Below are 13,199 nucleotides of genomic sequence, written 5' to 3' on the forward strand. Positions count from 1 at the left end.
GCATTTCTGGGACTTTTTTTTTTTGCACTATATTCTTGCTTGTTGTTCTTTATATTTTACATTCAGAGTTTTTAACACTTATTTGGCTTAGTGGTGTACAAAAAATGTCATTCATGTGAACATTTTACGAAAGAAAAAATTCAATACAAAGTAATTTTAATACAAAGTAACATTTATTTGAGTGATCTAAATTCCAAAAATAATAAAATGTCCAAAAATGCTTTAAAAGTTCTATAACCCGTGGATTAAGAAACAAGAGAATCAAGAAGACTCAAGAATTCGTCATTTGTTGCATGCTGAATCACAGTGTACAAAGTACAGTAAAATTAGCTTTGTACCTGCTGAGTAAACACTTTTAAAAATGTTTTTACACAGTACAAATAGTAAAAACCGATTTTTTTAATACAAACAGAAAAAGAAAAATGGACAGTGAATAATAATGGCCTTAAAATGCAGAAAAAATATACTTTTTTGGAATGTCAACATTGATCAAAATAAAGGTTTCTCAAAAATGTAATTTCCCTTAAAATATGTAGTTTTATTCTTTTTTATGGCTTAAATTTGGAAATTAAATTGATTTTTTTTTGGTACGTCAACCAATGATCACAGTATTATACTATACTAATAAGGTTTCTAAATACTTCTCGAGACATCTCATCCACAGGCGTTCAGTTACATCCATGTGTTTTAGGTTTCATTTGTGGAGAGTGGGGGGATTTCCATCTGCCACAGCAGATCTTTATGAATGAATAAAACTTCCGGAATATAAATGTGATACCTGGTTTTCTCCACTTATCACTGTTTTATTTCAATTGTCTGTTTATATTGTCTCTTACCAGGGCCGACAACTGGCGTGTTGACACTGGATCTGAGCCAAGTCAACACAACGGCCTGTCTCCGTTTGGAAAGGTCTGTGTCGCAGAAACATTTTATATTTCTCTTGCACAACTGTCATCGAATCTCATGTCTCAGCGTGTGCTTACTTTCACACGGTTAGGACTGTGCTTGGCAACCAAACAAATGACATATTGTAACTGTTATCTCTGCACCTGTTGTTTTTATGTGTGATTGATAGCCTTTGGTTTTTTTTTTTAATCTTCTTCCTACAGCGAGTTGTTTTGGAGATGAACCGTTTGGGGATGTTGGTCGACTTGGCTCATGTGACTGTCGAGGTCATGAACCAGGTGCTGAACATCTCCAGAGCCCCCGTCATCTTCAGTCACTCCTCCGCTTACAGCATCTGTCCACACAAGAGAAACGTACCTGACGATATTCTCAGGAAACTCGTGAGTCTCTGTGTGTTTTTTGTCTTTAGTCAAACAGATCTAAATGTCGCTAAAGTTCTGGGACCTCGTCCTGCTTCAATAAGTCAGATTATTCTCTCACGTCTTCTGGTTTAGCAGCTATGCAGAGGATTCATTTACTCCTCTGGGTAGGAAGGAGTGAGGGTCAGGTGGTTTATGGGTGTCATCTCAGTGAGTGAATAAACTTTTACTGCCAGTAGGTTACTGGCAGTGAATTGCGTTCTTTGTGTGTAATATCTCAGACACAATCATGAAGCTGTTATCTTAATGGCATGGAAGACTTGGAAAAGCCATAATAATGTGTAAACCTATCAGTGCCTTTATAACAGTAGGAACAGTAAAAAAGTCAGTGACAGATAAGATTCAATAAAGTTCAGTCACCTCGTGTTTTTATCGAAGTGCGTTCAAACCTGGGAGCTGCACTCATGTCTTCCTGTCTCTATCTTATCACTTTGTCCCGACTACCAGAATGAATCCCACGGAGTGATCATGGTGAACTTCTACAACGACTACGTGACCTGCAGTAAAACTGCCAATCTCTCAGATGTTGCAGGTAAGTGACGCCTATTGTTTACTCTTTCATTTGGTTAAAAATTGACAGTGGACAGCATTTTACACCCCCGACTCTCCTCCTCCATTACTCATGAACTTTTTTTTTTTTTTAAATGTGACTGTAGATCACTTTGACATAATAAAAAAAGTGGCCGGAGCAGGAGTCATCGGTTTTGGCGGAGATTATGACGGAGTCACCAGGTTAGTGGGAATGGTTACAACATCAGTTTGAAAAGCTGTCGACTGTGATGGAGGACACACTGTAACTCTCCATCGAATCACAGCAGCACAATTTAAATTTCCCTTTTGGAATATGTGAACAGCTATCACAGCTCATGCCGATAATGAATAAAAAAAAATGACAGTAAATCACCACCATGATGTGGTAGAAAAGGCATGCTAAAAGCTCAAGGCTTTTTTTAACAGAAGAAAATACACACTTTTACTTCAGCAAAGTATTTATTTAATAATTAAATAACATGTTTTTATAGTAAATATGCTGTGGTTGTACAGTTTCTACACAACAGTTGTATTCTCTAGTTAAATGTACTTATTCAAGAGTTATTCAGGTTCATTGTCTATTTTCAATGTGATTTCTAATTTTCACGCCGTAAATGAAAACAAACTGAATTAAAGATTTACAGGAGAAACTAAAAATGAAAGCAGCTTAGCTATATGACATACAGGTTTTATTATTTTTTTTAAAATATTAATCTCTGAATTGTAAGTTACAGTATCATGTGCTGATTTCTTTTTATTTAGTTATATTTAGAAAATAACAAAATATATTTAAAATGGGTGTAATGGATACAAATGCATGCAGGGATGACCTGTCACCTGAAAACAACATTTGTGTTACATTCTCAGACTGCCAGAAGGTTTGGAGGATGTTTCCAAGGTTCCTAAACTGGTGGCTGAACTGCTGAGACGAGGATGGACTGATGTGGAGGTGAAAGCCGCTCTGGGAATGAACCTGCTCCGAGTTCTGGACGAGGCCCAGAAGGTGAGACACCTTTAAGGACTTTCTGATGTCAGGGATAAACCAAGGCTGCAATGAAAATGTGCAGAAAAAGAGATTTGAAGTAATACAGATAGAGAGGCAACAAGGCTGTAGTTGTAGTCTCACGTAGCGAGTAAAAAACATCAACTGATTGATCATTATTACTGTGTGCACCTTTTAAAAATTCATTTTAATTGAAATGTTTTCATAAAATAATGACATGTAGAAATTGGCTATGTTGACAAAATTATACTTTTGCTTTTTCCTTTTCATAGACCTTGATTAAAACCTAGACAAAACTCTCTGAAACACAGATCTCTTTTTCATCATATTTAAGAATACTTATTTTTTTTACTGAGTTAATCATCTTAAATCATGTTTAATGACATCATGATTCATTGTGATTAATCCACAACTACACTGTAATTAATCTGATTTTTATTCTTAAATCCATTATCAGCCCCAGTTAACAGTATTATCTCTTTGTGCCAGGTCCGTGACAGTATGAAGGACACGGTTCCAGATGACATTCCAATTCCATATGAGGAGATTGAGAACCCCTGCAGGACAAGCTACGGATATGGGGATATCAACGCTGGTGCCGTCCACTCCCTCAGCACGGTGGTCCTGCTGCTCACACTGACTCTACAGACTCTACTGAAATGAATGGGGCAACGGACTGACTTTCCTTAATATCTGCTGGTTTAATCAGATTTTCAAAACATCATTTTTATTTGGACATAATTGGTGATAATAGGTTTAGAGAATAATCTCTTAAATAAGGAATGGGGAACATTTATGTCAGGATAAGTCTAAGTCTTCTCATTGATTTTACTGCCGCTGTTAGTGTTTAGCATAAGTGTTGACCCCTCTGGATGTTTTACACTTTTATTGCTTTCACAAGTCTCATATATATATATATATATATATATATGAGACTTATGAAAGTCATATGACTTTCATAAGTCATATATATGAGACTTATGAAAGTCATATGACTTTTATAAGTCATATATATGAGACTTATGAAAGTCATATGACTTTTATAAGTCATATATATGAGACTTATGAAAGTCATATGACTTTTATAAGTCATATATATGAGACTTATGAAAGCAATAAAAGTGTAAAACATCCAGAGGGGGTCAACACTTATGCTAAACACTAAACACAGCAAATATATATATAAAAGTCATAGATCAATAACATTTAGGCTTTTTTCACACAAACATGTATTGAAAAAAAATCTTTAATGTCAAAGTGAAAACAGAAGAAATACTGGTCCACCAGTCTATGGAGCCCTCAGACACAGGCGTTTTATACCTCAAACACATTTCACTAACTGTGAGACTGTTGTCACCAATTGGTTGGACCTCTACTGAATTAGACCATTACATTTAAAAGGGGGTGAATAATTATGCAAACAATTATTTTTTTTATAGAATTTTGTTTCATCAACATTACTTTATAGAACTCTGTTTTCACTTTGACACTAAAGAGTTGTTTTCCAATAACTTTTTGTGTGACCATGATTAATTTATGAAAGCAATAAAAGTGTTAAAATTTTTCCAAAAACTTTTTGTGTGACCATGATTGATTTATGAAAGCAATAAAAGTGTTAAAAACATCTATGGGGTAAATACTTATGCTAAGCACTGCAAACATACTCTGTTCACCATTATGGAAACATCTATGAAGATTCTCAGTCATCTAGGTCATGGTCAAGGATGAAGAGTTCTGTTAGGCAACTGGACGTGAAGTTAATTACATTTCACGTCCGGTTGCCTAACAGAACTCTTCAACCACTATGAACACAAAGAAAAATATTCACACCTACTTCTAATGACTGACAACAGTTCCCAGATAGGTAACTGTTGTGTAAGTGTTAATAAAGAATGTCCTGCCAGCAATCAGTGTAACAGGAGAGTTTCAGTTGTGTAAACACTTTTACATTCTATCCACGTCATTTAACTACATTAACATCTACCGTGCTGTTTTTTTTTTTTATTGACGACTGTCCTGAATAGGGAAGTCCTGTTATTGTTCATTTGTCTTTGTAAGGTCATAAACTGCACCCTGGGGCTACATCCTGTGATTAGAGTTAATCTAGAAGGTTCTTGTTGGTGTAGAAAGACTTACAGTGAATTAAGAGTAAGATGACTATATGAGAGGCGTCACTAACATTGAATGCCTTCTGTGTAAGGCTGGTATTTCAGCTTTACCTGGGTTGAGTCAGGAGGGAGAAAACAGGAAACCACATCAGAGATTCTCCTCCGCCAAGGTCAGTGGTCCACATTTAGGATGGGAGGACTGTCCGTTTCCTCTTCTCTTCCAGAGGAAAGGCTGAAGACACTGATAGAAGTGAAGGACTCTGGTGAAGATTCCTGTCAGAGCTCGTGTCCTGGAGCACCCTGGCAGATAATGCACGAGTCTAGAAAGGAAAAAGAGTAGAATTTGGAAGAATAAATCAAAATTGCCAAATATCAGAATGCGTTGCAGAATGCAGGTCTAAAAATCTGGGATGTAACGGGACACTCAGTGAACGATATAGCAATTTATGACCAACTACAATTATCCTTAATTGTAAGAACGATACAGAACACCATCGCCGACTGAAATGATCTGGTGGTACCTTAAATAACAGAATACCAAAAACATTAAAAGTTGTCAAATTGTCTAACCCTTGATCATTTTCAGAGAATCTGAAACAGGGAAAAATACTAATGTAAACTCTTTAGGACATAAAACTAATGTTTGTCATATTTAAGACTCCAACCAGAACCAAAGCTCTTTTCACTTACCATTTATTTAAAAACAAAACAACTATTAGGTAATTAACCATTAAAAGTTCTAACAAATTAAATGACATGTAAAGTATGTAGTAAAAACGATAACTGAGTGTCAAACAAATGTATGATTTCATTGCAGATTGTGTGTTTGATTTTAAATATGACACTAAATAAAAATCCTGATGCAATCATACCTTGTATGATTTTTTTTTTACTAATTTTTGACATTCACAAGGCTTTGAGACACAATCAAATTTCTGTACTAAAGAACAAATTCAAATTAACTGCCATGCAATTGTTTAAATTCTAAAAAAAAAACAATCATATATAAATATCCTGAATATGTTCAATTGTTTAAATTCTAAAAATAAAAAAACAATCATATATAAATATCCTGAATATGTTCTTAAAATTAAAACATATTTAACATGTCCAATAAAATCTCCTTTTTGTTGCAAAACGTAGACAGTCTGCAGCGACCAGCGTTTGAAAGGGTGAAACTAGTCTGCCATCTAGTGTTGTGAGAGATATGTGCACCCTAGAATAAAAAATTCAGGCAGAATAGATGTTCTGTTATTTGTTAAGGGTAGAGTTTTAGCAACATCTAGTGGTGAACATTCAGATTGTGATTAAATATCACATATATCCCTTTTCTTGTCCGTGTGAGGGCCAGGGTGACCACCTCCAAACCGACAAAATGCGGGACAAGTAGGTTTGAGTGGGACAATGAGGGAGAGCCGCAATCATTTAAAGCCAACTTTTTTTTTCTTCTTTTTTTAACCAAGTTACTCGTACGGAGCCCCTAAAGGGACATGGGGGAAAAAATCTAGTATTTCGTGCGCACTAGATACTTCCTCGTGAGCATGAGATACGTTCTCGTGCTCACGAGAAAGTATATCTAAGACATTTTGCCACACATACATACAGGGTAATACATTAAAATAACAAACAATCATGTAGAGTACGTACAGTTGGGAAATCTAAGATACCGCAGCATGTTATGCGTGACATACAGTCGAGGTCATAAGTTTACATACACTAAAGCTAAAACGATTGAAGGCAGCTTTAACCCAATTGGCCACCCAATTTGAATGAAGACATATATGTGGTTATTCAATAATAGTGTCTTCATTATTCTGCCAATGGAGTAGATCAGAATTTCTGACCTAAGACAGATATCCAGTTGATTTCCCCAAATGGCCTCAGATTCTTGTGGTTCATATGTTTACATACACTCACTTGTCTGGTCCATTTAACAGCAAATTAGTTGAACTTGAAGGCTGTGCTATCATTCATGAAATCATCCCTTTAGTCTGGTGTTCATTCATGTTGTGTAAAAGCCAAGGTGTAGAAATTATGGGGCATAAAAGCAGCTTGACTTTACACACTGCATTTCGACTTGATACTTGCAATGGGAAAGTCAAAAGAATACAGCCATGACATCAGGGAGCGAATTGTTGCCTTGCATAAGTCAGGCTTGTCTCTTGGGACCATTTCAAGGCAGCTTGGTGTACCAAGGGCATCTGTTCAGACAATTGTCCACAAATATAAGCAACTTGGGAGAACAGCCGTAATGCCAAGGTCTGGAAGGAAACGGAAATTAACATCCAGAGATGAAAAGCTTTTGGTAAGAAATGTAAAAATGAACCCCAAGATCACCAAGAAAGCCATCTGCAATGAATTGTCTGCCTCAGAAACAAATGTCTCAGTGTCTGTGGCGAAGAGAGCTCTCCATCGACATGGACTAAGAGTACACCGGGCCAGAAAGAAGCCATTACTCAAAGAGAGACACAGAAAAGCTCGGTTGAAGTTTGCAAAAGAGCACCAGGATAAGGATAAAGCCTTCTGGAAGAATGTCATGTGGTCGGATAAGACAAAAATTGAACTTTTTTGGGCATAATGACCAGCAATACATTTTCCAGTGAAAGGGTGAAGCCTATAATCCCAACAATACCATCCCAACGGTCAAGCATGGTGGAGGAAGGCTCATGTTGTGGGGCTGCTTTGCAGCATCAGGAACTGGTGAACTCCAGAAGATCAAGGGAATCATGAGAAAAGAGCAATACTTGGAAATATTGGAAGAAAAGTCAGCCAAATCTTTGCAGCTTGGTCGAAAGTGGATCTTTCAACAGGACAATGATCCAAACCATAAAGCAAAATTAGTTTCAAAATGGTTTCAGCAGAACAAGGTGAAAGTACTGGAGTGGCCTTCACAAAGCCCTGACCTGAATCCTATCGAGATCTTGTGGACTGAACTGAAGAAACAGGTCCGTAAGAGAAGACCAACAGATCTGACCGAGTTGTACCAAATCTGCCAGGAAGAGTGGCCAAAAATTCCAAAGGATTACAGTGAGAAGCTCATTGATGGCTATCCAAAGCGACTTGCTGAAGTTATAAAAGTTAATGGAAATGCTACCAAGTACTAATCCCTGAAGACAAAGGTGTATGTAAACTTATGACCCGGTAAAAAAGTGTTCTGCAAAGAAATATCAATAAATCCCAAATTATGAAGCATTTTTGCCTTTTTATTTCCCAAAAGCATTATTCCTAGGGCATTGTGGATGCCAGTTTATTCATGATTCAAGTGTGTAACTTGAACTTTGCATGAGATTTAGTAAAGGAACATGTACTGTATGTAAACTTCTGACCTCCACTGTATGTACTGTATATATGGTGAGCATTTAATTAATGTAGGATACCTCATATAGACACAGGAGGGCACTGTTGTTGTTGTTGTTCGACTGTTGATAACAGTGTAGGGAGGTTCGTGAAGGGTAAATACGTACAGTATATACGTAAATCATCCTCATCCTTCTGAAAGTACGCATACTAATAAAAATCTCATCCACTGAGCTCAATAATTGTAAAATCTCACCATGCCTCAAGCCAAGCATAAAGTGCAATTCAACTGAATCGTGTAAACGAGCCATATTCTGGGCTCGCAGGTGGACTTTGATCATTTCTTCATTAATTTCAATTTTATTTATTGATCGCATTTCATGCAAAAAGCAAACTCAGTGTGCTTTACAGACATCACGTTATTACGTGAAAGTTGCCACGAAATACACTGGTCCCTCTACTATCGCAGTCGTTGCACAACAGTGCCCTCCTGTGTCGAACTGAGGTACCCTACATTAATTAAATGCTCACCATATATACAGTACATATGTCACGCATGGCATGCCGGTATCTTAGATTTCCCAACCGTACGTACTGTACATGATTGTTTGTTATTTTGATGTCTTACCCTGTATGCATGTGTGGCAAAATGTCTTAGACCGTAAACTCGCCTTATACCACCACAAAACAAACTAAAACTCTACAGTACCAAAGACATAACCTATACCTGAAAAGCACACCTTAATTTCCCCCCATTTAACATGAAACAAGCAGATAAGGCCAGAACAGAATATAACCTGATGTCAAATTAAACGTACAATGTAAATAGGTCTGTGTAAAACCAACAACTCCTGTGGACTATTTTGGTCATCTATGACAAAAACATGAAAATGAAAAATAGAAATACCTCAATACAACGCCGCCAAACATCTGATCCAGCAAGCGGCAGGCCAACAGCCTTTCTCAGCACGTTTCTGAAACACATAGCATAGCACGTAGCAGAAAAGCGACCAAATGTTAAAACTTATATATATTGGCTATAACAAGATACAGTGACCGTGAATATATATTCTGAATCGTTGTAGAACTCTATTCATTTGGTTTGCAAAACAATACTGCACACTTTTGGATGTTTGTTGTTGTGCACTTCTTGTGTGAGACTCACGTGCATCGTGTCGTTTCCCCTTCACGATGATTCATCGACAAACAAGCCGTTTTTCCACTGCAGAGTGCTCGTTCAGAATCTCCATCCACCGGTCTCAGCAAAAAAAACATATTTTTTGTCGTCACACTGCACATGGATGCCTTTACAGTATCAAAAAACTGCGCGCCGTACGTTTTCAGACGCTAAAGTTTGTCTGATTGATGCGAGTCAACAGTTTGATTGACACACCACTCAGCCTGTCAGCTACCGCCCTATCCACCAAGTGGCCTATCATTGCTATGGTTTGCACTAGTAGTCGTGCCCATAGACAGCTATGTACATAAAATAGTTTATTTTCAATTAAGTAATGGCGAATGAAAAAGTGGGACAAAATGTTCAATTTGCGTGACGCGGGAAAAAACATACAACGTAAAGCGGCACAGGTGGTCACTCTAGTGAGGACAGAGAGCAAATTATAATTTTAGGTAATTGTTTACTAAGAAAGTCTTATAAACGTATCTTTATATCTAACTTTTACCGATAAACTAAAGGTAAGAGGTCCACAGCTATCTCTTTATATACTGCTATATATATATATATATATATATATATATATATAGCTGGACGGAAATGCAAAAAGCAGCGTGAGGAGTTTTTTAGTCAAACTATCTTTTCAATGACAACTCATTTTTTATACTGTCATGGAAGGATTTTGAGATGTGAATTAACAAAAATACTAAACCCATTTTAACATATACGACTCCCAGTGAATTCAGGGGAAGTCTGGCAGGAGACAGGAATATACTATATATATATATATAAATATATAGGAATGGCTTGTTTTTAAAAATAGCACTGTGTTTTATTAGTTTACCAACATTTTTGTTGAGGAAAAGTAACTTTACGACAGGACATTGCTGTTCAGATATTGGTTTAACCTTGTTTTTCCTATTATGACACAGTGCTTTCTTCAGCCAGTGACCAGTACTTCATTCAGAGCCAAATAAAGTAACATCATTACATTAGCACACCATGGGTTCCTGGGCTCTGCTCAGCACTGAGACACTGCTGAAACCTCTGATGACTTCATAAAAAAATAACCTAATGGAAAAGTCATGTTTGATGGCGCTGCATCAGCTCACATGACCTTTGACCACAATCTCCACGGACAAGCGACGAACAAAAACAAAAAAAGAGACCCTGACCTGAGGTGGACAGATATGAACGTTTGCTCATTTCTAAGTTAATAAACCAAACACAGATGGTCAGTCAGAAACATGTCGATCCATCATTTAGCTTTAGGTCACAAATGTAACAACTTGAGAGAACACCTCTATGGGTTTAAATGTGAATTGAGATTCTGAAGAAGCAGCCCGTTCTACTGCTGAGCTAAGACCATCCAGTGATTAAGAACACGTGAGGTATGTGAAGGAGCAGTCAAATACGAGTGGTTTTCAGGACTCGTTCATTCCCTGTGTTTCGTCCTCCAGCAGTGGGGGGTGACTGGGCACAGAAATCCTGTAAGGCAAAGTGTCCTTAGACAACATCTTCCTGGTGGCACTAACCAAAAAGGAGTAGTTTTCAGGGTTGTATTCCGACAGAGGATGTCGAGTGTGCAGCAAAGGCAGGTTGTCTCTGTCAGGCCGAGACACGTAGAGTGGTGGCCGCCGCTGGTTCTCGCCCTCCGTCAGAGAGTCCGGGAGAGGCTTCCGCTTACTCTCAGGTAGGAGCATTATGGACAGAACGGAGAGGACGGCGAACGTCGCAAAGATGACATGGTGTAGGAAATAACCGCTGTTATTCTGGAGCTCCATCAGGGACGACGCAGCCATGCCCACACAACCAGATGACAAGACCAGGCCCAGGCAGCCACCACTGAGGGAGAGGGAGAGGAGAGGAAGAGAAAGAAAATCAAATTATCTTCATATTTACATCATTGATATTCTGCGCCTTGTGACTCCACAGCCACAGCAGTCCATTTCTGCAGAGCAATGTTCCCCAGGAAAAGAAGCCAGAGTAGAAAATTTGATTTAAAAATGTCTTCAATTTCTTGAAGACCTTGCGTTTAGAGTCTGAAATCTTCCCAGCATTAAAACTTCAGAGGAAGAAAGACTCACCGAACCACAGTTGGCATCACCTCACAGGCAAAGAAGACGCTGAGCTGAGCCAGAGCCTGAGAGAAGAGCAAACCCACCATGGACAGAACCAACACCAGACCGCCCTGCAGGTCTGACACAGAGAAAACAGATTTTTCAATATAGCTGCAGCAGTTATCTGTTGTCATCTCTGTGTTATTGTTGAACTCACTAGAGCATAGACATATGATAAAGAACAATAATGATCTAGTTACAAAAAAGATCAAGATTAAAGTTCAAGTTGAATAATAATAATAATCACTTTTTATTATTAACAATTTTCTAATTTAGTTAAAAATAATAAAAATAAATCCAACTTCACATTGAAATGAATCTAGTTCACTCTTTTATATTTATTTTTTATATATATATTGTCCAGTCAGGTAAAAAAAAAAAGACTAAAATCTTAGGACGTTGGTCATACACTGAGTGAGGGCCAGCAGCAGCAGTGACGACAGTCCAGTGATGATGGCCGACAGCAGCAGAATGCCACGTCGCCCGAAGTGATTGACAGTGATGCAGAGGAAGACGGCGGCCAGAGCTCCGGTGATGATTCTGATGAAGTAGCTGAAGTAGAAGTTGGTGGAGTAACTGTGCAGATTCCTGGTGAAACAGTACTGAATACCGGTCCCGATGAACCTGGACGGGAGACACAAAACAAAGTAGACGGGACTTTATCGTTTGAAAAGAATCCACAGTGTTTGTGCTGAAGGTACATCTGAAGTGGATTCTCTTCAACTCACAGAGCGAAGCTGAGGATGAGGCAGTTCTTCCAGATGATACGAGTCCGACGCAGCTCCAGAACTGAGTGGTAACATGGACGACAGTCTTCTCCGTGAACTGAGTCCATCTCTGGAAACAGACCAGAGGCAGTGAGGAACCGTGAGCCTTCAGGATGAATCCATCGCTACACTGAGGTTACTACTAATAACAGTTACATTTCTACTTTATTATTGTGTATATGGGATTAACAGAAAAACAATTAATTTCCTCTCTCTTGGGGAGAGGCATTAGCATGTCTCCAAACAGGTTTTTTTGCCACTGGTGACGCCTCCCAGCATGTCTAAAATCTCCTCAATGAACCACTGGAGGCAGAGACCCATCATGCAACACGTGAGCTTCTTAATATCACAGTATTTTATTTTTGCGGTTACTGCAAAATCTGACAAAAATATCTGTCACAAAAAAATCTTGTCGCAGAAGCTCAGAAGGCCCAGAAGACTTACGTACTTCATGGCGCCTCCCAGTGGCAGCCTGTGTGAGTTGCAAAGACTTGCAAATTTCCCCACAGAGTTTGTATATTTGAATATTTGCCCATGAATGTTCCTACCTGACAACAAAGATTCACTGGGAAACATTTGCTCTTGTGGACAAACGCCATTCCTGGTGGAGAATTCCAGGAAACTTCTCTTCGCCTGATGGATCTGAGCTGTAGACCACAGCCAGCGAGGAGATTCAGGAAACACAGAGGCACAGCTGAGGAAAACGGGTGTGGTTAGATTTTATAGATTCCATACATACGTACGATATTTTGATTTACATAAATAATCCTTGAACAGTGATTAAAGCAAACCTTTTCTGTAAAAACCCTCTCTCACATTGTGTGTAGCAATACTGTCAAAATATTTTTTAATTCAAACTTCAGAGGTTTTTTTT

The 13,199-nt window shown here is 38.2% G+C and overlaps 2 protein-coding genes and 1 long non-coding RNA gene across 4 annotated transcripts in view; 1 reads left to right on the plus strand and 2 right to left on the minus strand.

Moving 5' to 3' along the window:
• Positions 1-700: 700 nt before the first annotated feature.
• LOC103398912 (dipeptidase 1) lies at positions 701-3,762 on the plus strand. The gene is made up of 6 exons (XM_008337666.2): positions 701-909; positions 1,110-1,286; positions 1,773-1,857; positions 1,982-2,057; positions 2,724-2,859; positions 3,349-3,762. Exons 2-6 carry the CDS (start codon positions 1,125-1,127, stop codon positions 3,520-3,522), a joined length of 633 nt encoding a protein of 210 aa, XP_008335888.2. The 5' UTR covers positions 701-909; positions 1,110-1,124; the 3' UTR covers positions 3,523-3,762.
• On the minus strand, positions 2,297-10,000 carry LOC112486587 (uncharacterized). Its single transcript, XR_003049090.1, has 4 exons — positions 9,430-10,000; positions 9,172-9,238; positions 5,079-5,287; positions 2,297-2,904 (listed from the first exon to the last, which is right to left on the minus strand). It is a non-coding gene; the product is annotated as an uncharacterized LOC112486587 (long non-coding RNA).
• A 25-nt stretch (positions 10,001-10,025) lies between these two features.
• slc22a31 (solute carrier family 22 member 31) overlaps positions 10,026-13,199 on the minus strand; it is a 13,635-nt gene continuing 10,461 nt past the window's right edge. The window contains exons 9-10 of one of the 2 annotated variants that reach the window (XM_017030968.2): positions 11,526-11,637; positions 10,026-11,283 (exon numbers count right to left, since the gene is read on the minus strand). In XM_017030968.2, the coding sequence (XP_016886457.1) occupies positions 10,863-11,283; positions 11,526-11,637 (533 nt within the window). In that variant the 3' untranslated portion in view covers positions 10,026-10,862. The remainder of the gene's footprint in view (positions 11,284-11,525; positions 11,638-13,199) is intronic. The other variant, XM_025053877.1, reaches the window with a different exon arrangement.

The sequence above is a fragment of the Cynoglossus semilaevis genome, unplaced genomic scaffold (assembly GCF_000523025.1).
Source record: "Cynoglossus semilaevis isolate Cse_v1.0 unplaced genomic scaffold, Cse_v1.0 scaffold1337, whole genome shotgun sequence".
Taxonomy (NCBI): Eukaryota; Metazoa; Chordata; class Actinopteri; order Pleuronectiformes; family Cynoglossidae; genus Cynoglossus; species Cynoglossus semilaevis.

Coding starts and splice junctions, on each gene's coding strand:
- LOC103398912 (XM_008337666.2), top strand. CDS start 1,125: ATGAACCGTTTGGGGATGTTGGTCGACTTGGCTCATGTGACTGTCGAG. Junction 1,858..1,981: donor CAATCTCTCAGATGTTGCAG/GTAAGTGACGCC, acceptor ATGTGACTGTAG/ATCACTTTGACATAATAAAA. Junction 2,058..2,723: donor GATTATGACGGAGTCACCAG/GTTAGTGGGAAT, acceptor TTACATTCTCAG/ACTGCCAGAAGGTTTGGAGG.